The 25,554-nt window shown below is 58.0% G+C and overlaps 1 protein-coding gene across 4 annotated transcripts; it reads right to left on the bottom strand.

Moving 5' to 3' along the window:
- Positions 1 to 681: 681 nt before the first annotated feature.
- Positions 682 to 25,180, bottom strand: KRBA1 (KRAB-A domain containing 1). Of its 4 annotated transcripts, XM_034639160.1 has the most exons (19): positions 23,678 to 25,180; positions 23,284 to 23,436; positions 17,919 to 18,045; positions 17,401 to 17,520; positions 16,582 to 16,728; positions 15,798 to 15,953; positions 14,780 to 14,911; positions 14,361 to 14,558; positions 13,202 to 13,357; positions 12,334 to 12,552; positions 11,724 to 11,897; positions 11,174 to 11,347; positions 9,068 to 9,220; positions 8,208 to 8,390; positions 7,259 to 7,435; positions 7,027 to 7,158; positions 5,908 to 6,009; positions 5,307 to 5,465; positions 682 to 3,853 (listed from the first exon to the last, which is right to left on the bottom strand). In XM_034639160.1, the coding sequence occupies exons 3-19, from the start codon at positions 17,950 to 17,952 to the stop codon at positions 2,934 to 2,936; spliced, it is 3,336 nt and encodes a 1,111-aa protein (XP_034495051.1). In that variant the 5' UTR covers positions 17,953 to 18,045; positions 23,284 to 23,436; positions 23,678 to 25,180; the 3' UTR covers positions 682 to 2,933. The 4 variants fall into 4 exon arrangements, with proteins under 4 accessions (XP_034495051.1, XP_019659927.2, XP_019659926.2 ...); XM_019804368.2 differs by lacking the exons at positions 23,284 to 23,436; positions 23,678 to 25,180 and adding an exon at positions 22,705 to 23,259; XM_019804367.2 differs by lacking the exons at positions 23,284 to 23,436; positions 23,678 to 25,180 and adding an exon at positions 22,931 to 23,259.
- Between the last annotated feature and the right edge of the window lie 374 nt (positions 25,181 to 25,554).

Below are 25,554 nucleotides of genomic sequence, written 5' to 3'. Positions count from 1 at the left end.
AAAATAAGACTGTATATTTAAATCTAAATCTATCATAATTACACATAAATGGATTAAGGGCTCTAAATAAAGAACAGAATTTGTCCAGCTGGATTAAAAAATAAAATCCAACTGTAGGCTCTTTACAGAAGCCACGGCTGGAACAGAAAGACACGGAAAGGTGGAGTAAAGTCTGGTCTGCCAGTGTGCTAAGCGCCTCTGGGAGGGAGTGGTGACATCAGGCATCAGGCAGCAAACTGTGGTCCGTGCGCGCTCCCACCCCACGGCAGCCCCCCTTCCACTGGAGCCCTCCGCCAGCCCGGAGGCTGCGGGGAGCCCTGCTCAGACTCTGATAGGCTGTGCCCCTTCTCACTTTTCCGGGCCTCAGGCTGGAAGGCAGCAGAGGGCAGTCCTCAAGGACCCCTGACTTGAGCTCGGGGTGGGCGAGGTTTGTACCTGGGTCAGCTGGGAGCCATTCTCCAAACAACTTCCCACCAAGAGGGCAGGCAGAGCTAGAGCCTTCTCTGCTCTCCCCGCCCCTGCTCCCCCCCAGACCCCTGGAATTCCTGAGTTCAGAAAGGCCCCTCTGTCCTCCTCACCAAAGACCGCATTTCCTGAAGCAGGTGATGGAGATGCACACGGGCTAAATTGCACACAGATTTCCCACCAAATTAGTGAGTCTCGATTTTCTCGTTAACCGTAAAAGGGTTTTGTGCTTGTGCGGCAGTGCACCTGTGAGGCAAACACGCAGATCAGGAAGCTTCTCACCATTCGTTTTATTACTTGTTTTCCACATTCTTAAAAAACAAACAAACAAAAAAAAACCCCAAAAAACAAAGACTTGAACTTCCTACATCGTTGGATGGGATCTGGACCACTGAGACCGGGCTCACCCCGAGCATCCCTGTCTGCCACGGAGATGAAGGCCGCAAGGAGGGTCACCCAGCGGGTGAGGGCACATGCCCAGCTGCCAAGCACCGACAGGGGTGCAGTGCTCTCGCAGGCTCCGCCAAGGACAAGCTGTGCAAATTCAAGGTCATCTATGCCCTCTGAGCTCATTTGCTCCTTTGTGCCTGCTGCAGAGAGTCTGTGTGATGGCTGATATTGACAAAGGCCACCAAACAAAACCTTAAAATGCCATCAAAGGTGGCTGCTGACCACTTCCAGGACCGCTGCTGAAAAGGGGGAGAAGGGACAGGAGGCCAGCGGGCAGGACAGAGGGAGGGCCAAGCAGGCGCGCCCAGAATTCTGCTCCTGACTGCACCCTCCGCCCCCCTCCCCCAGCCCTGTCCTCCCCTTTCCGCAGGCTCCGAAACAGGCCCAGCCTCGCTCGCTGAAGCCTGAAAAGGAACGGGCTCATCTTCCTGAGGTCTTTGGGTAGAAAGTCTAGAAGTTTTCTGTTCCTTATTCTCTTGTCAACTGCGGCTAGATGTGAAGACACTGCCTATTCGAAGCATCCAATTACGTGACCTTCTAGACATGAGCGTCCGAGCCGGTTCTCTGGGACTGACTCAGTCCTGAACACATGGCAATCAGGCCACCCAGGGACAGGCTGTCAACCCAGCCCTTCCCTCCCGCGCTGTTGCCACGGGGGCGACCGCGAGCACAGGCCAGGCCCTGCGCGTGTCCCGCGAGCCCGAGCAGGCACAGCAGCCACAGGGCTACGGCCCCTTTGGGCCCCACATTGGCTTGGGCCTCAGCACTGGCACCTGTGTTTTCCGACAGCAGAGCGGGCCGGGTGGCCCCTCCTGGGCAATGTACACACAGACAATTCCTGAAGATTCTTCACCTCCAATAAGGACGAAAGTGGGAACATAGGCTGGGGGAAAAGATCTGACCCTGGGGAAGGATGTGAGGCAGGTAAGCCACAGCAGTACTCCCAATACACGACCGAGTGCCACCCGAGGGGTGGGGCCCAGAGCAGGCCCCTCTGGCCTGGAGACACCTTAGTCATGCCTTCTCCCGAGATGAACTCAAGAAGACTAACCCAGTCCCTTACACGTGTTATCCTTTGAATCATGCCCCCCAAATTCATGGTGAAGTCCTAACTCCCAGTACCTAAGAACGTGACCTTATCTGGAGATAGGGTTTTAAAGAGGTGATCAAGTCACAGTGAGGGCATCAGGAGAGGCCCCATCTGACATGGCTGCTGTCCCTACACAAAGGGGGAAAGCCCCGTGAACATGAAAATGACCGGTGACAAGCCAGGAGGGAGCCCTGGGGCAAACCCCCCCTCACCACGTCAGTAGGAACCGGCCCGGCCACCATCCTGACCCCAGACTCTGGCCTCCAGGCTGTGGGAGTGTCGGTTAAGTTTACCCTGCCCGGTCTGTGGGCTGTGGGCTGAGCTCACGGTATAATGTGCGGGGCTCTCCCAAGGACCCATCTGCGAATTCTGTTCCGCGGCTGATCTTCCCAGCCTTCCGGAAGGCCGTGAAGTTCTCGTGGGTATTGAGAGGCAGGCAGCTAAGCCAACTAGGTCCTCATCCTGGTAACAGAACCAACAGCGGTCCCGGTCCGGCCCCACGGGGCCCCTTCCTAGGAGCCAAGGGCCTTTCTCTCAGTACCCTTTCTCTCATGTTAGACTCCACACGGGCAAACGCAGGTTCAGCCGAGGGGCAGGGTTCCCTCCAAGTGAAACCCATGCGCCCGACGTACCAGGAAAGCGAGGGCCAAGCCCTCCTCAGTGCTGAGATCAGGAAGGGCAGGTGCGAGGAAGCGGGGCGCTCGTGGTCCCACTGCGGCTGCTGGAGCGTCCAGGCAAACGCGGTGTGCACATGCGTGCACACCAGCCACCTGCAAGCTAGGACTGATCCGGGGGGAAGGACAAGACGGGGAAGCAGCATCTGAACGAACCTGAGCCAAGAAAGCCATAAGCGTGGCTGAGAAACGCACCCCGAAGAGCGGCTTCCCTGAGCAAACAGTGTCCTGGAGTCAGGGGTGCTCCAGCCCCTTCACGGTGTGGAAGTGGGAAAGGTTCGGCTGGAGCAGGGCGAGGGCGCAGAACAGCCCCTAGGAGAAGTGGCCAAGCTGGGGACAGCTTCAGCAGGACTGAGCTGATGAAGAAGGTGGTTAGGGGCCCCCCACCTCGGGGCCCTGTGTTCCCCACCCCACAGTTCCACCTCAAGGGCTCTCTGGACCCCCGCCATCAGGCCATTGGGATCCCTGGGCCGGCTTCGGGCCCCAGGCGGTACCGCTGCTGCAAACAGCGGCTCTGCATCGACCCTGGGTGCCGAAGCCACCTGTGGGGGTAAGGCAGTAGGCACTGAAGGGGTGGGGGGACTCTGGTGACCCCCAGTGTGTCCAAGGGAGGCATGCACAGGCACCACGGCACGACAGCTGCGTGCTGAGAGCAGCTGCTGGGAAGGGCTGGAGTTGGGCCCAGAAGGTTCTGCCGTGGGAGCATCTGGAGGCAGCTGAGATACCGGACGGAACCGTTGGCAGGAAAGGCCTGAGGTGTCACCAGCCCTGCCACCGTCCGCCTGACCACGCAGGATCTTTGGTTTCGGCCTGGCGGGGCCCTTCTGTCTCCAGTAGGGCAGGTGCCTGTGAGCAGGGCCGTTGGCCCAGCGAGGTCCCCGGGAGGGGGCCCACGGCCAGGAAGCCTGACACTTCAGCCCAGGGCCCCGAGGGCGCCTCCCTAGCCGATCCACCTGGGTCCTCATGGTGGCTACTTCCTGCGACAGGCCTGCCAGGGCCGCGGAGAGCCGATCCAGCTTCTCCGAGAGGGCGGCGCCGAGGCTGCGGAGCTCGGGCTGCAGAGAGCTTCTGCAGGGGCACGGCTGGGGGGGCGCCTGTGGCAAAGCCGGGCGGAGGGCAGCCGCGGGGGGTGGCTCCGGCAGGCCTCTGGGAAGTGGCTTCCCGTGGGTCCCAGCTAAAACCAAAGCAGAGACACAGGGTGAGAGTTCACGGGCTGTCAGAACCTTCCTCCCCCCAGGGGGCCCCTTCAGCACCGAGGCCTGGCTTTAGATGGGACAGAAGTGACTCAGGCTCAAGAATACGGATGCCAGTGTTCACGACATCAAAGGGGGCACATCTCCTGGCTGCTCCCCAAATTCATGGACAGGGTAAACCATGGACTGAGTCTCAAGCTTTCCTAGGACAGTCAGTGGCCTTGCCATCTTCGAGGAAAAGGACCACCTTTCAGAGCAAATGGCATCCCAGACCACCGAACCCTGCCCTACCGCATCAGAGGGCAGGGTCTGGAGCAGGCTCGTCAGACAGCAAGAGGCTAAGGCCGTGGACAGAACCCGGGAGAGGGGCCCAGGAGGGCCGGAGCAGCCTGGGGCAGGGACGCTTCTAGTGGGGCGGCCAGGGGCCTGCAGCAGGGCCAGCGCTGTTGCTCAACAGCACAGCCGTCCTGACCTCCACCCTCCCTATTCTGAGGTCACAGTCACATTTTAGAGCTTAAATTAACTTTTTTAAAAAATCACCTAACCCTTCACCATAAGGCCCCTTGGAACTGGTCTCCACCCCAGGCAAACCTCACATGAAAGCCTGGTTAGCATACTGGACTGGGGGGGTAGGACTTGCTTTCCCCTGCTTCTCTGCACCCCAGCCCAGCTCTGCCCCCTCTTCAGCACCCCCGGGCTCCAGACAGAAGGACGTGGAGAAGGAAGTGACTTGAGGAACACCGTGGGCACCTCCGATGGCCTAGAATGCTGCCTGGTCAGCGTCTTCAGGAAGGATCTAAGCTAAGGGCTAGGACGCTGGCAGAGTGGCGGGTCCAGCCGAACCTGAGGGACTGTGCCTCCAGAGCAGTGAAGCGGCGAGCCGGCCATAGAGCTCCCACCAAGCGGCCGGGGTGAGGGTCTCAGCGCAGGTCCCACAGCGAGCCAGGAGACCGAGCCCCACGCGATCCCTCCGTGCCTCTAACAGGTACGGGGAGGAGCTCCCTTGGGGTCAGGTGTGAGGCACACCCCCGTCTCTCCGGACACCCTGGGCCACGTCACTCAACACTACTGGGCTGGTTTCCTCATCTCTCTGGAAAGTCTCCTCAAACCCCAGACTTTGATTCTGGGTGTTATCTACACTAGTAGGCCTGCCTCTAGAAAGTACTTTTATGAAAAAGACTGCTATTTCTGTGAGAAAACACTGAATGAAACAGCAACCTGGAGTTCAAGGTGAGACCCTTCCTGCTTATGACAGAACGAGCTGGAAGGCTGCTAGGTACAAGCTTCCCCCAGGCTTCTGGCCAGCCTGCCCCACGGGAAGGAGCTGATTAGCAGGGAAGGAAGGCGGGGGACCACTGCAGATGCCAACCTCCTGCCCACCCTGTGACCGCAGGGCTCTGACAATTTGAGGGGGCAGGGAAGCCACCAGTTCACCTGCAACACTTGGTCTTCCGTTTCCAGGCCCCAGACTGGATTCTTCACTGACCCTGGGCTTCCAGGACAGGGACCCAGGGGCTGATCCAAGAGGCTGGCAGGGCCCCAGCCCGGGCCTTTTCTCCGGCTGAGGGGCAGGGCAGGGGTTTCCAGCTGCCCCTGCAGAAAGAGCACAGAGCACCTGGGATAGCCCCCTATCTGATTTGCGGGTATTTGGACATGGCCTAAAAAATAGAACTTTCGACTTTCACAAATTGGTTAGATGGGATGCAGGACAGACACACCTGGCCTGTCAGGGAGTCTAACCCTGGCCAAATGGCTCACTGGGGCACGTGTGATAAGGGTGCACTGGATTAGTTCTGGAGTCCTCTGCGCCCAGGGAGTGACCCCTCTGGCTCTAGCCCGAGGTGAAGGCCGGAGGGAGCAGATGGAGAGGCCGTGATCTGCAGGCCCCACCCCAGTGAGGGTCCCCCAGGCACGCGCTGGCGGCACCCCGTGGTTCACGGGAAACTGGTGGGTGCCCAGCCCACTCTGCTGTGTCCCACTAGGCCCACTGAGCCGTGAGGGAGCTCCCGTCCCAGACCGTTCACCGCACCCCTACCTCCTCCAGTGCGGCCCAGGGGGCCAGGCTGGCCCGGGATTTCCGAGTACACATCTCTCCAGGGCAGCTGGGACCTGCCCCCCGTCTTCTCTTCTGCTTTTCCTGCGGGGAAAAACACCGGGTCGGGCCTGCACTGAGGAGCGAGGCCGCCGGGAGAGCAGACAGCATTTTCTCGGCAGGACAACCTCTAAGTTCTCCCGGGTGGGAGAATCTCCCTGTTGACACTGCTTTTGTTTATTATCAAATTTGGAAAATGTATATTACAATCATCCTCATTACACACACACACACACACACACACACACGCACGGACGCACAGTGCAAGTGCCTGACTTAGAGCTTTGGATCGCTGCGCCGTCCATTCAGAAGACATCGTCTTGGCTGAACATACCGTTGGCTGCCCGACACAGTGACGAGCAAACCCCCAGACAAGGAATCAGCCCCGCCCGAGCCATGAATGTCCCTCGTTCAGAAGGCCCAGCGACACGTACATTTAGGTAAGTGGCCACTTGAGCACTCCCGCTTCTCCCTCCCCCTGCCCTAACTCCTGCTCCAAGGCTTTGAATTCACCAGTAAAGAGCGAACCCACCGCCAGACATCCCACCGCGGAGCCAAACACAGGCCGAGGCCCGGGTGCGTGCGCTGCTCTCACTCTGCCTCCCTACCTGCGACCACGCTGCGTGCCCCGTGGGGACTGCAGTAATAAGTCCCGCTCCTCCCAGTTCCCTGATGGCTTTTGCTGACATGCGTCCTATGATTATAAGAGCCACAGGACTAGCCCCAGAGGGGTCAATGTCCACGGGGCTCCCTATGAGTAACATGGGCTGGGAGAGCGCCACCTCCGATAGGCTGGGACCAACACCACACTACACACGTGAACAGACGTTATCAGCACACACGACGTGCACGTTATAGAGCGAGCACACGTACATATTAGGTTCCTCGCCCGGCTTTCTAATTCAACACACTTGTTGAACAATCCTGCGGCCCTATGCCCTACCTTCTCTCTCAGATGCAGCTCAACTGGCAGGGAACTCAGGCAAGACAAAAGCAGAGAACTTCGGCGAGAGTCAGGCAAAGTGAGAATCCAGGCCCCCTCCCAGGAGCCCCCCAGCTCACCTGCACTGAGCCTGCAGTGGTCCCCGGCCTCTGCTCTCCCTGGGCCTTCTCCAGGGCTGCTGCCGGTGGGGGCGCCGCCCGGGTGCGGGGACAGAGGGCCAGGAGCCTTGCAGCCGGGAAGGCGGTCCCTCTCTGGCAACACAAAGCTGGTGTCAGGGCAGTGCCTGCACCCCGGTGGGGGTGGGGGGGGAGCAGATGGCTCCCTGGCCTCTTCTGTTCCCTGTAGGCTCACCCTGTGGGAGCAGCTGCCAGAGCTCGTCTCCTTCTGAGCTGCTGAAGCTGGAGCTGGAGCTGGAGCCGGGGCTGGGGCTGGGACCTGCCAAGCAGGCGAAGCGTAAGGGCCTCCCAGGCAAGATCCCCTTCAGAGAGTTCTCCAGACAATGGAGTGGGGATGGCTTCACGGCTGCCCCTGGGCAAATGACAACAGAAGAACATTCTGTCCACCAGCCTGATGACAGGCAGGAGAACCCTCTACCTTAGTGAACAGGCATGCAGAGCTGGTCCCCCTTCAGGTCAGCCAACGGCCTCACACAAGCTCTGGGAGACCCTGAACAGCTCCCACTCTGGCCATGGAAGGTGGAGAGGAGCGAAGCCAGCAGGGAACTTTCCTGAAGTCTCAAGTCCCTGGTACCAGCCGCTGGCTGCAGACAGGCCCAGGGTATTAGAGCCAGGTGGCCCCTCCTACTTGCTTCACTCAGGACCAGCGGTCCAAGAACAGAGACTCAGTCCTGTCCACAGAAAGCCCCCCAGAGCCAGTTCTTTTCTGCTGGGAATATTCAGAAATACCACATCTATCTAAATAAGCCGGACCCTGCCAGCCCACTCCGGCAGGGCTAGGAAGGAACACCGCTGTAAGTACAAATGAACAGTGCCAACCGTGGAGAGAGCTTCCCTCACCCCGCCACCCTACCCCCACGGCCCCAGGCAACTACTACAATAAAGGAAAGAACAGTCGTCTCCCAGAGAAACCTGATGGCTGCCCCCTTCTTTTCCATGATCCAGTTTACGGTCTTCAGCGCACCTTGGGGCATGCAGCCAACGGGCTGGGGAATGCACCCGCTCCAGCACGCAGCACGCAGCCCAGGCTGCCAGGAGACTGGCAGGGGAAATCTAGTCCCTCGTCGAAGACTTTATTGGGAGGGAAGACATGTCACGAAACCCCAAGGCAGATGTCAGCTCACCATCTTGGAGCCACCTCCACGGCCCTGGCCTGGTGGCCCCGTGGTCTTTGAGTCCTCGCTGGTAGCAGACAGGGACGCTGCTGGAGGTAAGCGCCTGGGGGCTGGCCAGCCGGAAGCTCCTGGTGGGTGCTTCCCCCTGACTCTGTCCCAGGTGAGCTGGCTCACAGGCCTCGCCTCTCAGCCCTGTTTCGATGAGATGCCCCGTGGGGCACTGAGGCAAGGAAGTCACTGGACAGAGACTAGCTTCTGCCACTGTTGGCTTCTCAGGCACATGAGCTCCAGGTGTGGGACACACACCAGGCCTACAGATGTTCCCAGAAGCCACCCAAATCTTCCAGGACCTCTTTATCCCCACACCTGGCCACCTGGACTCTTGGGAGCCCCACAGCACAGAGACGGTGTTGGACACCAAGGCATGGGGGGGCCGACACAGTCAGGACCGAAAGGTACTCTGCTGCCGAGGCCCTAGCTCAGGCCTGGACTCAGAGCAGATGGCAGGGCATGCAATTCACCTCTTGGCCGGTCCCAGCCCCGGCTCCAGCCCCAGCCCCGGCTCCAGCCCCAGCCCCATCTCTGGCCCCAGCCCCGGCTCCGGCTCCAGCCCCAGCCCCCGCCAGGCCCGGGCTCCAGGCCCGATGCAGCGCTGGGTATCCTGCCCTGACTCCACCCACGACTCAGAGGCTGGCAGCACTGTTTGGCTTCCTGGCCTCACACAAGCCTCTGCCCAGGCCATTTCCAGAGCATCTTCTCCTCTCAGGGCTGGATGTGGGCCTGCCAGCTGCGTGGGGAGGCAGGGCCGGGGCTGGCCGTGTGAGAGTCGCCCTTTCCTGCTCTCAGACACCAGGGCAGCCGTGCTTTACCTCCCTTGTCTGCCATCCAGTTCTTGGGCTCTGCTCTCTGGGGCCCCCTGTCCCCTGCTGAGGACCAGGACGAGGCTGACTGCGGCCTGAGCACAGGTATCTCTCTGAGACAGTTCTCCAGGCCCTGGAGTGGGGAGCTTCCCACTGGGCTTCCTGTGAAAAATCCAACATTTGCAATCTTGGATGGACAGAGCTCAGTCTCTGCGAAGCCCAGGAGCCTTGCCTACAGCCCCGTGTCCAGGGCAGCTGGGGCCACGGGAGGAGGCACAGAGCACTGGACCTGTCATGCCCTGTCCCCAACACGTGTCTGTCCCAGCTCTGGGCAGGCCCGTTTGGGCTGGCCCTGGAAGAAGCCAACCTGTCTGAGCCATCTACACAGAACCTGGTCAGTGGGCTGCGACAAGGGCCATCAGCCACAGGCACAGGCTGGGCTCCCTCGGGACACTGCGCTCCACCCTTGGGAGGCTACCATGCTGCCTCGCCCACAGACAGCCCTGAGGACCGAGTGCCGTAAGGGCCCCTCCACTAGTCACAGGGAAACGCTAAAGGTGCCTTCACCTCCAGATACGATGTAGCAGGTTGAGAAGGCCAGGGCTAGTGTAGTGGCCACTTGGGGGAAAAAACAAATAAACTGCAAATATTGCATTTCTAGTGACAGAGCTGTGGAAGCAGCAGGAAGTAGATGAACGGAAAGTCCAAAAAAGGAAAGGCCCTTCCTACGTGAGCTGACATCGTGGCCACGCTCTTTCCTGAAGGCGTTCGCTGACGCCGGACGAGGCAGGGCACGAAGAAAGAGAGAGTATCAGAGCTTTGCACTGCCGCGTGGGGCTGGCACGGCAGAATTCCATTACAGAAGCCCCAGATGCAGTTTCCCTGAGTTCTAGAGCAATAGAGGGAGCTGGGGATCGGGGCTGGAAGCTTCTACAAGGCAGCAAGAACTCTCCTGCAGTTTGGGTTCCTTAGAAAGCAAAGTTAACCCACAGAGGCCACACAAACAAGCCACGTGCTGACCCGTCGACGGGTACTGCGCAGCGGTCAGGACGAACGTGGTGCTGCTAGTGTCCAAGAAACAAAATTCAGGAAGGTGCCAAAGGGAGATAGTAAAACAAAAAGCAAGGTGGGAAAGCTGCGTATAGAATGCTACCGCCTGTGAGAGGGAACCAGCGGCTGGGCCGCGCAGAGAACACCCCTGGAAGGTGAGAGAACGCAAGGCCGGCAATGGTGACTTGGCGGGGGGGGGGGGGGGGGGGGGGGGGGGGGGCAAGGTTCAGGGAGAGACATCATCTCTCTTCCTCAGCCTTTATAGCTTTTGAACAAAATCCTGTGGTTACCTATTAAAAAGAAAAACTTAAAAAGAAAAGTTGGCTGCATTTGGGGAGGAGAAAGCCCCCACAGCGAGCGACTGGCCACAGTGGGTGCAGGGATCCAGGTGGCCACGGGCACTGGAGGTCCCAGCACGGCTCCAGAGGCTCCCGCTGGCCGAGGGCAGAGTCCTGGGGCAGCTCCAGGCCTTCCGCAGCCAACAGACGAGACAGGATACAGAGGTGGGCAACAGCGTACCCGGTGTCTGTGGCCAAGGCAGACCAAGAGCGCCTGGATGATTCAAGTGGGGACAAAGGTCAAGAGGGGACACTACAGAGTCCCACAAGATTCCGAAGAGGTGTGACAGCTCACCGTGGCCGCCTCCGCATGGTGGGGGACGGGGGGGGGGCTTGGAGAGACATAGGTCACCAAGACACTCCTTAAGGTGCTTTTACATGAACCTCGGGACGTTTTTTCCTAAGTCAGAGATCAGTTTGATATTATAGGCATTCCTTTATGGTTGGGATAAGGAAAAGGCTGACACTAAAGAAAACCTCTTTGTATTTTGTAAGGGGTCTCAGATGTTGTCCTGCCCCTCCGGAGCCAAGTCGCTAAAATGGATACTACACCCCCCACCCCACCCCACCAACCATTGCCACCCTGCAGCAAGTCCCCTGTCGGCTCCTGTTTTCACTTCCCCAGCTCTGCTCCAGACTCTGGGCATGGCAGCCTGACCGGGCTGGGTCAGAGAGGTCTCCCATGCTTCCCCAGGACTGACTCCCAGCCTCAGGCCTGCCAGCTCACCTTTTCCAGGCGGACGCCCCTGGCTGCCCCCAGGGCTCTGGAAATCCAGGTCCCCATCGGTGCTGCTGGATGAGGAGAAGCTGGGAGGGGTGCTGCGGGGACCTGAGGGGAGGGCGGGGCTGCCTCTCACATAGCCCTGCAGACTCAGAGCCAGAAGAGGCCCCACAGTCACCTCTGCAGGAAACAGCACAGCTGACATCATGAGAAAGCCACTGGACAAGAGATCCCCTGGGCCCTGGGCTGGAGGTGGGCACCCAGGACACCTATCCCAAAGGTTCTCCCACAAGGGTCTCCCCTTAGGTTAGGGGCTCAAGCACTGGTTAAAAAACCCATGTGAACCCAACTGTTGGTCTCATGAGACTAGAAAGTGAGTAAGAGCCCTCAGAGGGGGCAGTGGGCAGGAAAAGTTGGGCTTCCACCACATTCGGGAATGTTTAGAGGGAGGCATCAATAAGGGGCTACAGGAGGGCCTGCACCTCCAGGGGCCCAGGATGAGAAGGAGAGCGCCTAATGATATCCTCAGCACCCCTGAGCCCAGGGCCCGGTCTACCTTCACTGTGCGATCTGCAGGGCTGAAGCTCGGGCCTCTGAGACCCGGGGTCTCCTGGCTGAGGGCTCCGGAATCCAGAGGTGGCCGGCGGCTGGGGAGGTAACGACCCACTCAGGGGAATGCCCTTCAGACAGGCCTCCAGGGCTTCCAGGGGTGAGCTCGAGGCACTGCCGGCTGGGACAGGGGAGATGGCCCTATCACCATCTCGGGCACGTTCCCCTGGCCCGGCCCTAGGCTGGCTGCCCCAACCTGCCTTCAGCAGGGTGACGAGTCCTGCACCAGGTGTGGAGGCCTGCCAGGCAGGACACCCTGGGGGGGGACTTCGATTCACTGTTTCAGGGCAATGACACAATCTGTGCCCCTGACCAGGGGTGGGGTGGGGAGACCCACGTGTATGTAGTGGCCAGTTTCCTGAAAGGCAGGAAATCTCTGTAAACAGAAGTCCTTACAATGGAAAGCTCCCGGGCAAGCACCCGGATTTAGGAGGATGTGGGTGAAGAGAAGGGAGTCACCGCCTGAGAAGGACCTGCTCCCTTCCCTGTGGGCTGGCAAAACCTTGGTGGGGCTGAGAATCCCACTGGAGGACTTAAGAGATGCCCCCAGGCCTCACCTTGAGCTATGGGACCCCAGCTGGGCACTCGGACCCCTCTGGTCTCTCCATCACCCCCCTGGCCGCTGGTGGCAGAGGGGCTGTGGGTCCACTTGCTGAGTTGACAGGATGCAGGCGCTGGGGGGCTCTGGGCCCAGCCGTCCTCCATCTTCACCACAGGAAGCACGCTGCTAGCTCCTGGACCAGGGCCGGGAGGAGGGGTTTGCAGGGGTTTGGGCCCTGTGGGAAGCCCCCGTGAGGGCGTTATAGGGTCAGGACAGGGCTCCCAAGGCCCCCGGCCCCACCAAGGCGGTCACTGCTCAAACACCAGCACATGGAGCAGCTCACACTCCCATCTTGCCCTGAGCCTTCTGGGGTGCCTCCAGAGGTTTCTACTCAGAGAAGCCACATCGGGCTCCTCGGGCGGCACCAAATCAGGCTCCTTCCTCCAAGGCCAGCAAGTCTGCAGCAATTCGACTTTATCAACGGTCTGAGAAGCTACCGAGTCTGGGAGAACTACAGTGTCTGGAAATGCTACCCCAGCCCACACGAACATGACGAGAACGCCCAGTGCAAAATTATGCCCCAAGCGTCTACAGGACCAGAGCTCTATCTTCTGTTCTCAGCCTCCCCCTCCCTAAGCTCTGCTCCTCTCTTCTGGAACTTTCAGCCCTACTCTAATAGCCAGCCTGGATAGTGATCATGGACTGATGAAACACCTCGTAGCACCTGCCTAACTCCATGGACAGGGATGGTCCCTAACATGTGGCAACTCTGACCTACATGCAGAGGCGAGGGCCTGAGGGCCTGATGTGGAGGCCTGCTTGCAGCAGGGAAACGAAACGGATGTCGTCCTAGGACCGCCCCCTGCCAAGCCAATGGCCTTTACCTCCAGAATTCCCTTGGCAGGCCCCTGGGTCCTCCTGCAGCGGTGGGTCCCCCACTCCTGAGGGGCTGGGATGCCTGTCCCGGGCCTCTGGGATCTCCTTCAGACAGTTCAGCAGACCCTGGAGGGGACAAGCCCCAGAAACTGCCTCTGTCTTCACTACAGGAAAAAGGAAGGCATTTTCACCCTGAGCCCAGCCACGACAAACAACAAAAAGTGGACAGTCCAGATGAGGGCCAGAAATCGGGAAATGTGGGTCTTCTTGCAGCTGATTTAGACCTGCACAGGCCACTGTCTCCTTGGTGCTTGGCTTAAAAATGCCTGTCTTGGGGCACCTGAGTGGCACGGCTGTGGGATGGAGCCCCATGTTGGGCTCCGTGCTTAGCACAGAGTCTGCTTGAAACTCTCTCTCCTTCTCCCTCTGCCCCTTCCCCCCACCTCTCCCCCCAAAAAAAAAAAAAAAAAAAAAAAAAGAAAAAAAAAGCCTGTCTTCACACCTCCCTGAAGCAGACGACTGGAAGGAGGGAGATGAGAAGGTGCGGCATCAAGGCGGGGGGGGGGGCGGGGGGGGACACATGGAGAAGGAAGCGAGTGGACAGGTCCCTACCTGCCCGTGGTTCCCTGGGCCCCGAGCAGAGCTTCTCTCTGAGGAGGACCAAGCTTTTCTCACACACACACACACACGCACACGCACACACACACGCAAATACGTCACTGTACCTGAAGGCGGGAACAATGACCCCCTTTCCCAGATGGGGAAACCAAGGCTCAAAGGCTTCAGGAACCTCTCACAGTCTTCACTGCTCCTGCCCCACCACGCCGCCCGATGCCCCCTCTGCACCCCCTACTCTGCACCATTTACAGTCAACGCAAAGTGACACTCAGCAGCTCCTCCTCAGAGGTCCCATGTTAGGACGAGTAAGAACACAAAAGGATCCAGGGCCAAGTCTGTTTTGAGTTTCCTTCTACCAGCAGACCAAATGTCATTCTCCTAAGAAAGTCACCTGGCTCCAGAAACAGGCCGCTGATGATAGGGGAGCAGCTGTGACGGGCGTGCTCCTCCGGGAAGACGTATTTACAGAGAAACAGCTACAGAAGGGCAATTCGAGCTTTTCAGGGGCTTCAGAAACCTTGGCCGGAGACAGGTCCCCAGAAGACTCACCTCCCCAGGGTGGGCTCCTAGGCCCCAGCTCCACTCTGGTTAGCTGAGAGGCGCCCTGGCCGGGGACAGGAGGCAGCAAGCCTGGGGACAGCAAGCCTGGGGACAGCTCAGGGTGCTGCGGCCCAGGCACAAGGATTTCCTTCAGGCAGTTGATAAGGCCTTGCAAGGGGCTGTTCCCAGGAGGGGTTCCTACGGCACCTGCAAGACCAGCTGAGGTCAGGGCCGCCCTGATGATGGTGACTATGGGACTCTCAGACGGTCTGAGATTCCCACCTGCGTGAACCCACTGCGTGCAGGGCTGTCAGGGGGCCGAGATGAAAGGGCCACCTGACAGGCTTGTGTGAACCGAGCATGCCTCCATTTCCCTTCCTTGCACAACTCCAGGGCACACCCCACTCTCGGCAGAGCCAGCCTCTCACCTGTCCCCAGGGTCCCTCTCTCCTGCCTTCTGTGGCCCTTCTTCCTGCTGGGGCTAGAGGTAGGAGGGCTAGGCTCCCCACCTGGGGCTTCTGGGCCCTCCTTCTCTGTAGATCTTGGTTTGTCAGCAGTTTCTGTTACAGGAGAGACAGAAAGGTTTTTCTAGCTCTGGCTGCTGGCCCTGAGGAACTGCCCCAGATTGGTCCCCCGAGAGGACAGGCCTCTCAGCGCCCCCCACATCCCCAGGAGGCAGCCAAGTCCTGGAAACTTGGATTTGTGGCACAGTCAGCTCCTGCAGGCTTGTCCTAGGAGTCCATCCCAGCAAAGGTAGGGCTCCTTTCCCCATTTCCTTCTGGTGTCATCGTAAACACCAAGACTGCTTGCTGTGAATAACTCGGAACCCTCCAACGCCAGCCTCTGACTCTGGCTCAGTAAGTGAGTCCAGCAGCCTTGACACGCAGGGCCCAACCTTGTACTCATGCTTCTCAAATCTAAGCATGTGGACCCCCAGAGCCAATCTGCCAGGTGACACCTAAAATCACAGGCTAAATGGGGTCTGTTTTAGTCCATATTCATTTAAAATGTTTTAAATAAAAAACTGATATTCCAACAAATGCAAAGTTTGCAAGAATTTTTAGAAATACAGTAAGACCCCAGAGAAATTCTAGTGGCTACCCTTGCCCTCCTCTGCTCTTAGGGCTGCCTTGGTGAGAAGGTCTGAGACTCAGGTCAGGCACATGTAGGTGTCCCTCACCGACAGGCCTGCATGTTAGAAACTGCCCTCCACTCACGGTGAGTCAGTGCACAGGACTCCGCACGCAGGGCTGGGAGAGAGCTGCGCAGGGACTGAGTATCACACTTCCTCTCTGCTCTACAGACAGGGACCCTTGTCCTGCTCTTTGGGGAGCCAGCTCACTTTAGCAAAAAGGGAAACTGAGTCTTAGACATAATGAAGAGGGCACAGAGTCCAGTCTCCCTGCCTCCAGGGTCAGAGCCCTGCCCCTGCTGGGTTGTACTCACTGATGGGAAGGGGGCTCCCCTGGCCCCTGGCCCCTGGCACGTCGCTGAACGATGAGCTGCTGGTAGATGTGGCGGCCAAGTGCGGCCAGCCTGTTGGCGTGTCTGGAAGGCAGCTGAGCAGGCCTCGGAGAGGGCAAGTCTCCACGGTCACAGCCGCTATTGGGGAGGAGGGAGAGGACATGTGAACCTAGACTTAAGCCCAGCAGTGGGTAAAATGCCCCCAACATTGTCCCATCCCGGCCCTTCCTTGCCCTGTGCCATTGACAGTGACCCGATGTCAGTATCTTCTGCATTGTCATTCCCGGACTCTGACACATAGACTCACAGCCCCAGTCTTGTTCTGGTAAGATCCCCCCACCCCGACTTTCTGTGTCATTTGCCATCCACCAAGCAGGCTCAAAGGCCAGGGCTGGTGGGGACAGACTTCTCGAGGAGGTACGGTCTGAGCTGAAAGCACCTGGTGAACAGGGCAGGGGGAGGACCAAGACTCTGGGGACGTGGGCAGAGCACAGATTGGGGGGGGGGACTGGGCCCCACTGGCCACGCAAACTGGGCACAGCTTCGTTCTCCTCATCTCCAGAATAGGGACTGGCCTCACCTGCCACACAGGGCACGACGGGACAGCACGAGAAAGGCCAGGTGCCACTGTCTCACCCACCATCCATGCCTTCTCAGGGGCAGACGTGCTACCAGGGCATTTGCGACCCAGGCGACTCCACCCAGGGTCTGGCAGGGGCTGCGCAGGCCCACGGCACCCAGCTTGAACTTACGTCGTCTGACTTACCCTCGGGGCTGCCCCGCTCCCCGTCCAGGCTGACTGCCACACTCCCGCTCTCGCTCTCTGGGATGACCTCCCCAAACAGGAACTCCGGAATCTCCCTGACCAGCTGCACCAGCGCAGTGAGGTGCAGGCTGTGTGGGGGTGCTCCTCCTGCCGGAGAGGCCACACTGAACCAACACGCCCTCGGTCAGCTCAGCACTCATGCTCTGGCACAACTGCCAACCAGCGTGTCGTGCCATTCTCCTGCCACGTGGGCAGCGGCCAAGGAGAGACTGATGTCCGGGAAGTGAAAAGGCCCTGCCCCAGGCACAGCCGGGACTACGGGCTGGGGACTCTAGATAGTGTCCCTTGTCACCTGGTACTTCTCTGAGAGGAACGCCATGGAGGGCTGCCTCCCCACCCCCTCCCACCGGCTGGGCCCTCTGCCCTTCCTGGCACCCCTACCCTCCCGGCCACATCCACCCTCTGAGGCCCCCAGAGGTCAGCCCTGTGGCCGCGCCCTCGGGAGCTGCAGCCTGTCTCTGCACGTCAGTGGCAGGAAGGGGGCTTGAGCAGCAGATGCTCTCCAGGGGCGACCTCAGGTGTCTTCCTAGCATTGCACACAACGGACAACAGCGTGCCGGGGGGCCAAGGGTGAAAGGTCACAGAGAGGTCTGGGTATAGAGCACAGCAAGGGCTGAGGTCACAGTGTTCCCTGAGGAGTAGAGCCAGGGGCAGAGGACCTCACAGTGGAAGGGACAAGAGTAAATCCACCTGGCTCAGGCTGCCCAGGGGACCAGGACACCCAACGGGGCCCGACCTTCATCTGTCAAGATTACTCACCTGGGGGGCCTCCTCCCCTAGAAGGCTCCTGCCCCTCGCCAGCGGAGCTCCTGCCTTCCATGGCTCCTCCAGGCTCCGTAGGAGACAGGAAGGCAGAGAGGGGGAGCAGCTCATCTGTCCCTGGGAAAGAAAAGAGGGAGGGACAGCCCCTGGGAATGGAAGCTGGTCTCCACCCACCACAATCACGCATGCACCTGTCTATGTGTGTGTTCGTGTGATCACCCAAACCCCGAGAACTGCGGGGCCGCCGGATGCCCAGAGACCAGGCTGCTCAGTGTTCTGCCCGTGCTGGGGTGCCCTGACTGATTCTTACCCAGAACCCTGGTGCAGACTAGGGAAACAATAATGGTATAAAAGATCTGTGAGGCCCTCAGCTCAGCCTGAGGCACTCAGAACACCACCTCAAACGCTGTTCATTTTATAGATAAGACTCAGGCCTGGCGGGCTGACTCAGGACATGCGTGGTCCTGGATCCTGCCTCCCTTCCGTTTGCCACGGGGCTGGGGTGGGCTCCTTACCCAGGGAGCGCAGTGTCTCGTAGTTCTCCCGCATCACATCCCGATAGAGCGCCCTCTGCCCTTCCCCCAGCAGCTGCCACTCCTCTTCCGTGAACCTCACTGCCAGGTCCTGGAAGGCCACGGACACCTGTGGGCACAATCTCCGGGGAGTTGGCAGTTCCCTCCCAGTGCTGCCATCCTCGCCGTGTCTCCAGGGGTACACTCCAGGGGAGTGGGGAGCAGTGAGAGTGTGGCAGGGGCCTGACACGTGGGCACAGGTGAAGGAGTGGCGGGAATCTGCTCACCAGACAGTGATGGGGTTTGGACTGTGTCCACAAGAAGGTATGCTGAAGTCCCTACCCTTGTCCCCCAAGAACAGGGCCCTATTTGGAAATGGTGTCCTTGCAGATGTAGTTAGGGTGAGATCAGACTGGCCTAGGGGGGCCCTTAACCCAGTATGACCGGTGTCCTCATAAGAAGAGGAGAGACACAGTCACACGGGGAGGAGAAGGCCCATGACAATGGAGGCAGAGAATGAAGTGATGCAGCCGTAAGCCAAGAACACGTGGGACCACCGGAAGCTGGAGGAGAGGGGGAGGGTCCTGCCCCAGAGCCTTCAGAGGGGGGCACAGCCCCCGCCCCCGCCCTGGTTGTGGCTCCCTCGCCTCCAGCACCGCAAGAGGACTCACTTGCTGGGGGAAGCCTGCCAGCCTGTGCCAGTCTGTGGTACTTTGTGACAGCGCCCCACAGCAGCCCTCCCCATCCGTGGTCCCCCCAGTCAGTGGCCCTCAGTCTGGGCCTAAGAAAAGGCCAGCTCCAGGCTGGGGAGCCCAGCCGGTCCTAAATTCGCCACGGGAGAGAGTCACTGGAGTTAATAAGGAAACTCGCCGAACGTGCAAGGACCTGAGGTCCTATCACTGGGGCACAAAAACAAGATCACAGATAAAACGGACAGTAAGTACAACAAAGATCAAAACACTCATACTTTGTAGTGCGGATGACCCAACAACAGTCAGGAACCAACAGGCAGAGTGTTTATGCGGCTCCGCCCAAGGACAGCGAGAGAGAACACCTCAAACAGCCTGGCACGCCTAGAGGAGGCAGACCCTCCCGTACCAGGACAGACAGACGACCGTGCGACAGGGAACAGGGAACAGCAGCCAATGCACCTGTGCTCACTGGCGGCCCTTGATCTTCACAACCCAAATCCTACGGCCGCAGTGCTTCTTCGGACCCTCTGGCCCAGCTGCTCTGCCGGACTCCAGGCCTGTGCTGGGCTCAGCCTGCCCTCACGGTGATCCCCATGGCTGTGACCCAGAGCACTTACCACCAAGCCCGTGCGGCACGTGGGCACTACGCTCTGCAGGAGCCCTTCCAGGCCATCCTCCAGGCCTCCTTGTCCCCATCCCCGTCCCCACTCCCCCATCCTGGCCCCCTCCTGGACCTCTCCACTCTGCACCCCTGTGGGCTTGCAGCCTGGTACGCCGTGGCCTGCTCTGCAGGGAAGGGTTCCGAAGAGACCTGGAATCATCCTTGGACAGCATCCCCTGCTTTGTAAGATACAAGAAACATTCTGTCCTAAATTCTTTAAAAATCATCACTAAGTGGGCTTTAAAATGGCCATCAGACCTTAGAAGATTACCAGCATCTGATAGGCATGCATCTAAAATTACACCAAAAGCTAACTTCGCGCAAATTTAGCAAACAGAATGTAAATTATGGGAAGGGTCCTTCTGATGTAAAACAGATGCTAAACTATTTATAAGAAAAATGATTGAATAAAATGAAAACACTGCTAATAAAGCAAAGAAGTTAATCTACTGCCTTGTTTCATCAACTCAAGTCAGTGACTTTAAAAACCATCACTGCTACCAACCCTCAGCATTGTCACCAGTGGCACCTCTGACTTTGCCTGTCACCCTCTGACAGCTGACGCCATACGGTCACAGCAACTGCCTTCCACTCTTCCGCTGAACTGGTCCAGACCCGGTCCACATCCCCAGCTGGAGGCAGCCTCTCCACGGCCTACCTGCCTTTGGTCCAGAGGTTCTCAAGCTCTCTCAGTCAGCCAGCAGACCCTCTGGAAGTCATCTCCAACCCTCCAGCCCAAGTACGCTTGCTCCCTTTCAGGAACACGCTCAGACACCCTCTCAAAGAGCCATGGATTTTGGACAGATACAACAGAGCCAACAGTAGGGCCTACCTGCTGACCCTCTCCCCGTGCCCTCTCTATGGAATGCAGGTCATGTGAACTGCAGCCGGCCTGAGCATCTCCCCCTGACGGCGACAGCCGGAGATCACGGGCATGTGGCCAGGTTTCCCGACACGTGCTATCGTGCGCGTACACAGGTACCCGAGACACTCGGCCCACAGGGGCTCCCTCTCCTCTCCCTGTCCCCTCTCACCCGAACACTCACATGTTACAGGCACTCTGCTGGACGCTAAGTGAGCTGCGTCCCACACAGGCTCTATTCTCAAGGCACCCAGACATCAGAAGTGGGATCCTTCATTTAGGAGCATTTCAGAGCTCATCAATTCACACAACGGATCTCTGCAGGTGGCTGGTCAGACACTGTTAGCCCACGTGTGGGGTGAGGGTTCCACAGTGCCAAGTGGGGAAGCAGCGAGCCGAGTTGGTAGACAACCACAGCGCCAAGTCTAGGACTGGGACCTCTGAGCTGAGATCTGGATGCCTTTTCTGCTGTGCTTAATTGTGACTATAATAACCAATGATCTTGGTAAACCTTAAGAAAACAAGCATCAAACATCTATTTTTCAAAATTATTATTACCCAGTAAAGTTTGTAGTGGCAGATGTTGGGTACAAAGAAATGTTCTTATAGACACTGCTGAATGGCAGAGTCCAAATGGCATTGCCCTGGATGGGGAAGGGAACATGGGCGTAAGGACCCAGGGGAGCCACGTGACAGTTGGGGGAGGGGAGGCAGTTTATCCCCAGATGTCAGCAGACAAGTTCTCTGTTTAACAAACTGAGTGAAAAAATACTCTCCCCTCAGCTTCTCCCATCAGAAGCTTTTTACCACATAATGACTGAAAAAACAAAAGCACTTTTAGGTTCAAATGATTTACTTCAGGTTCCTTTTAATTATTAGGGCTGATTTCCCTGACTCGTCCTCCTCAATTTACTAAACCAGCAGTAAGCCCAGAAATCTATGTTTTCCACACTTTCTCAATTTAGAGCCCCAGGGCAGGGGAGCACTGCAGCCCAGTCATAGGCTGGAGCCCTGCCCAGCCCCACTGGGAATGAAAGTATGCTGGGGAACGGACCCCTGAAAACAGGCCCAGCCCTCCTTCTTCCCAGGAGCCAGCTCTCAAACGTCTTGCATTTGTGAACCAGAAATCAGACCCTGCCTAGACCTTTAAGGAGCAGTGATCATTTAATGCTGATTTCCACCCAAAATGGGATGTCTCTTCAATTTCTCCTTGAATGCTTTCAGTAATGGGTGGCTCACCACATTCCCAGCAGCTGGTCCTATCAGTGGCCCAATCCGGCATTTAAGAAGTCCTGGACACAGGGGTACCTGGGTGGCTCAGTCAGTTAAGCATCTGCCTTTGGCTCAGGTCATGATCCCAGGGTCCTGGGATGGAGCCCTGAGACTTCGATGTCATGTGGCTGTCAGGCTCCTTGCTCAGTGGGGAGTCTGCTTCTCCCTCTGCCCCATGCCCCTGCTTGAAGGCAGACACTTAACAACTGAGCCACCCAGGCGCCCCTTGACCCAGGACTGTTTTAACTGCACAGCCTCCTAGCTCACTGCTGCCATGCTGGTCTTACTAAAACACTCCTTCTACCCTGTCACTAGCACAGCAGGAAAACCACAGCTTCGGTGCCCACAGGACCCGTCCACCTTTCCGCAGTCCTTCCCGGCCTAGGCCCATTCTCCCAGCATGCCTCAGGCTTGGGTTCCCAGTTTGGACCCTGCACCCTGCTGCTCCCCACTTATGGGGTGTGCTCACACACCCCTGGGCTTTTAGAAGCCACAATGGGCAGAAGGACAAGAGGTGTTCCCTGTAACTATTCATCTGTTATCTACCGCCCCCAAGGTCACTCAGCGAAACTACACAGGGTGAGGACTCATCCTTCTGGATCAGCAGACCTGAAAGACTGGTGGTCCAAACCCCTCATTTTGGAGAACAGGAAACTGCACCCCGAGGAGAGCCTAGCACAGGGTCAGTGGGCATACCTGAGCAAGGGTGTCCTTAGGCTGCTTCACTGCACGGCCAGAGCCGCAAGGAAGGCGGCCCCTGCTCCCACAACATCCACTTTTCCCGGCTTCTCCCAAGAGCTAGCCAGCCATGAATGACTGGAGGTTCTGGATCTGGGAGGCTAGATCCGGCCATCCCACTACCCACCCACCTCCAAACCACGGAGTCTACAATTGGCTGAGGTTGGCCCGAGTTCATGGCCACGAAAATTACAGAACTGGCTCCCGGCGCCCACCCACAGGAACTGCGACAACTCCCCATTGGTATCATCATATTTTCCTGGCATCTTCCCAGCCCCGCACACTCGCCAGAACGGCCCAGGCTGTGGCAGATGGGGCTCTTCCTCCAGCTCCAGAATCTACGCACCCTACCAGGTGGATAAAACCTGGGACCTTGTTTCACGCCCCCTCCAACAAGGGTCCAGGATCCTACCAAGAATAAAAACATCAGATTTACTCATTCCCCTGAGGCCTTCATGCCCACGACTCCCAGGCTAACTAATAATTAAAAGAAGCCGCGCCGAGGGAGGGAGATGCGTAACCCAAAGGAACGAGTTTCCGAAGGTAGAGACAGGCTCCACGTACAGGGTACTGGGAGACGAGGACTGGGGAGGAGACCGGGGGTCGTCCGAGGGCCTCGACTTCTCCGCACGAAATCCTGCGCACCAGGCCCGCCCGGCAGAGCACAGCCCAATACCAAAGTTGGCAGATCCCCGGGTCTTTGCCCCTCTACCACGACACCGCGCCACGCCGCGCCTGGCTGACCGGCCGAGGCTTCCGTCGGTCCGTCTGTCCTCCCAGTTCGCCTCACCTGACGCGCCATCCCGGGACTCAGCCTCCGCTCTCAGCTTCCGGCGCGGCCCGCGGCGCCCGCTCCCCGGCCGCAGGCTGTGCCGCGACCCTCGGCGACAGCGGCGACCGAGGTCAGCACGGGAGAAAGCGGAGCTGGGGTCGCGCGCAGTGGGAGAAAGAAGAGACTGAACACGTTCCGGCCTCCTGGCGACCCCCCCACCCCCACTCCAAAAGGGGTGGTCCGACTTCCGCCCGGAGACCCCCGGCCTCGGCGGCCCGCTGGGCGCAAGCGCGAACTACACGTCCCAGAGGGCACCGCGGCGCAGGCCGGGGGGCGGAGCCGGGGCCGCCTCCTTGAAGCCCCCTCCCCACCTGCTTCGCTCACGACCCCGGGAAGCTGCCGGGAGGGACTCGGCGCCGGGTCCCGCCTGGTGGCCAGCTTGCGGATGTGTTTTTCCGAGGTACGCATCCATCCGTCATCATCCATCCATCATCTGTTCATCCAACGTTTACTGAGCTCATCCTCTGTGCCAGGTGGAGATGCTCGGATTGAAAANATTGAAGCGGCCCCCGCCTCTCCCAGAGGTCACATCCCGTAAACCGACCGTTTCCGAGGCCGCGGGGAGGTGTGGGGTGGGAGGGGAGCGGCCTCCGGGGTGGGGAGGGGGCCGCAGGCCAGACTGCTCTGGCCGCGGTCGGGGCTGGGTCTGAGTGGCTGCCAGACCCCCACGCACCCTCAGATCTCCTACCCCGCTCCCTCGCTCACCAGCATCGAGACGGCTCACATCTCGTGTAACCAATTGCTGGTCTATTTGGTTGATTTAGGTGACCCCAGAAGCTCCTGGAACGTAGGAGGCCCTCACAAATGTGTGATGAGTGACTGAAGCGTGGGCCCCACCATTCTCCTGGTCTCGACGCGGTGGGCTGGGGGTGGGGGGCGGATCCTGACTGAGGACTGGGAGCCTCATTCCGGCTTTGGAGGACCACCCCCTGTTAGAACGGCTCAGGGAAGGTGGGCTTGTGGAGCCAAACTGGCTCTTTGAGACAGAAGCAGGGGTCCAGCGAGGCGAAGATGCCCGCCGTCCGTGGAGCCCGCTGCCTGGGGAGCCCGCTTCCCTCCCCCGTAGGGTCTCTTACTCTGGAATATTTGTGGAAAGAGAATTTCTCGCCCAGCAGTCCCAGTGTTGGTCCCTGAAGCAGCTCTGGCCTGCGATGGGTCTCCGCTGGCCTTGCCGCTAGTCACCTCCCGGAACTCTGGGGTACAGTGTTGACATCCTTGGCCTGGCCTCCAAGGAAAGGCGTGGGGGGAGACCACTGTCGGTCACTGCCCAGCCTTATATCCGGGCCAAGCCTCCTCCTTCAGACCTAAAGAATCGCTGACACAGCAGCTGTGTGTGTCTGTGTAGCCAGCTGTAGGAGGATTTAAAGATATCACAAGCGTTTGAAGGCACGAAAAAGGAAAGCTTCAAGCTCAGTACCTGATCTCAGGATCCCTAAAGGCCATAGAGCCTTGTAGTAAGCCCCTTGCCTGTGCTGTGTGACCCACATTCTTGCTGAGGTAGACTTCCTCCCACTAGCCAGCGTGGCCCTTCTCCCAGTGCCCCCCCACACCCGCTCTCAGTTCAGGATCCCTAAGCTTTAAAATCCCTTGATTTAGAAGAAAGTAATATCTCCATCCCAGACATATGTTTAATGTAGCACGTACAGAGTCTTGGCACCTCTTTGCCTCAACCTCCCCCTACCTGACCAGGCTTGGACCCCATTTGTGGACTCTGGGTCAGCTGTTGTTAAAATTAATTCACCAACATCCAATTTGCTGAATGACCAGTTTGTCAAAACTCAATTTGCTGAATGGCCAATTCTCCCAGTAATTGAGAAACCTTCCTATCCCTCTACCCCCAAAGTTTTATTTGTACCTCTGACCCCATTCCTGCATCCCCCCTGCCTCTGTATCTGCATGGCAAGATGATTGTGGAGAAGTGTCCTAAATTCCATTCAAAGTGTTTATTTGGCAGTTCTGGACAGGGACAAAGGCAGGAGTGCAGATGGAACAGGTTTTTTTAAAAAGCTAAATAATTCAGATGGGTTTGCAGCAAATCGATATTCAGTGGTTTAATTTTCATCATCTTTGGCTTTTAGCTACCTGGCCATTCTGTGAATTGGCTTTTGGTGAATTAGCCAGCTATGGTTTCCCCAAACAAATTGGCTAGCTTCCTCTTAAAGATAAATGGTGCTGTCCACACCTCCATGTGAAAATAGCTGCAATTTAAAAATATTTTCTAGTTTTCATGATTTCTTTTTCTATCCATGAGGTTATTCAAAAGTACTATTTAGTTTCAAAACGTATGGGTCCTTTTTAAAGTTATCTTTTTGTTATTGAGTCTTACCTCATACTGAGAGAATATAGAGTATGATGTTGCTTTATGTTAAGGATTTTCTGAGACTTGCTTTGTAATCAAGTATGTAATAAATGTTTGAAACCATTCCATATTTGCTTCGAAAGAGTGTATATCTTCTAATGTTGGTTGTAGGGATCAGTTAGGTCTATCAAATCAAGGTTTTTGATTGTGTTATTTGTGTCCTCTCCATCTTATCATTTTTTGCCTTTTGATGTATCAGTTACTAAGAAAGATGTATTAAAAT

This window comes from Ailuropoda melanoleuca, chromosome 1, assembly GCF_002007445.2.
Source record: "Ailuropoda melanoleuca isolate Jingjing chromosome 1, ASM200744v2, whole genome shotgun sequence".
NCBI classification, from domain to species: Eukaryota; Metazoa; Chordata; class Mammalia; order Carnivora; family Ursidae; genus Ailuropoda; species Ailuropoda melanoleuca.
The sequence above is the reverse complement of the archived record's forward strand: the minus strand, read 5'-3'. Positions and strand labels throughout refer to the sequence as shown.

Excerpts from the sequence above, each read along its gene's own strand:
- KRBA1 (XM_019804367.2), bottom strand. Across the intron at positions 17,521-17,918 it reads CGAGACACTGCGCTCCCTGG|GGACAGATGAGCTGCTCCCC; the intron begins GTAAGGAGCCCA and ends TTTCTTTCCCAG. Across the intron at positions 9,221-11,173 it reads GGGGCGTCCGCCTGGAAAAG|GAAGCCCAGTGGGAAGCTCC; the intron begins GTGAGCTGGCAG and ends GATTTTTCACAG.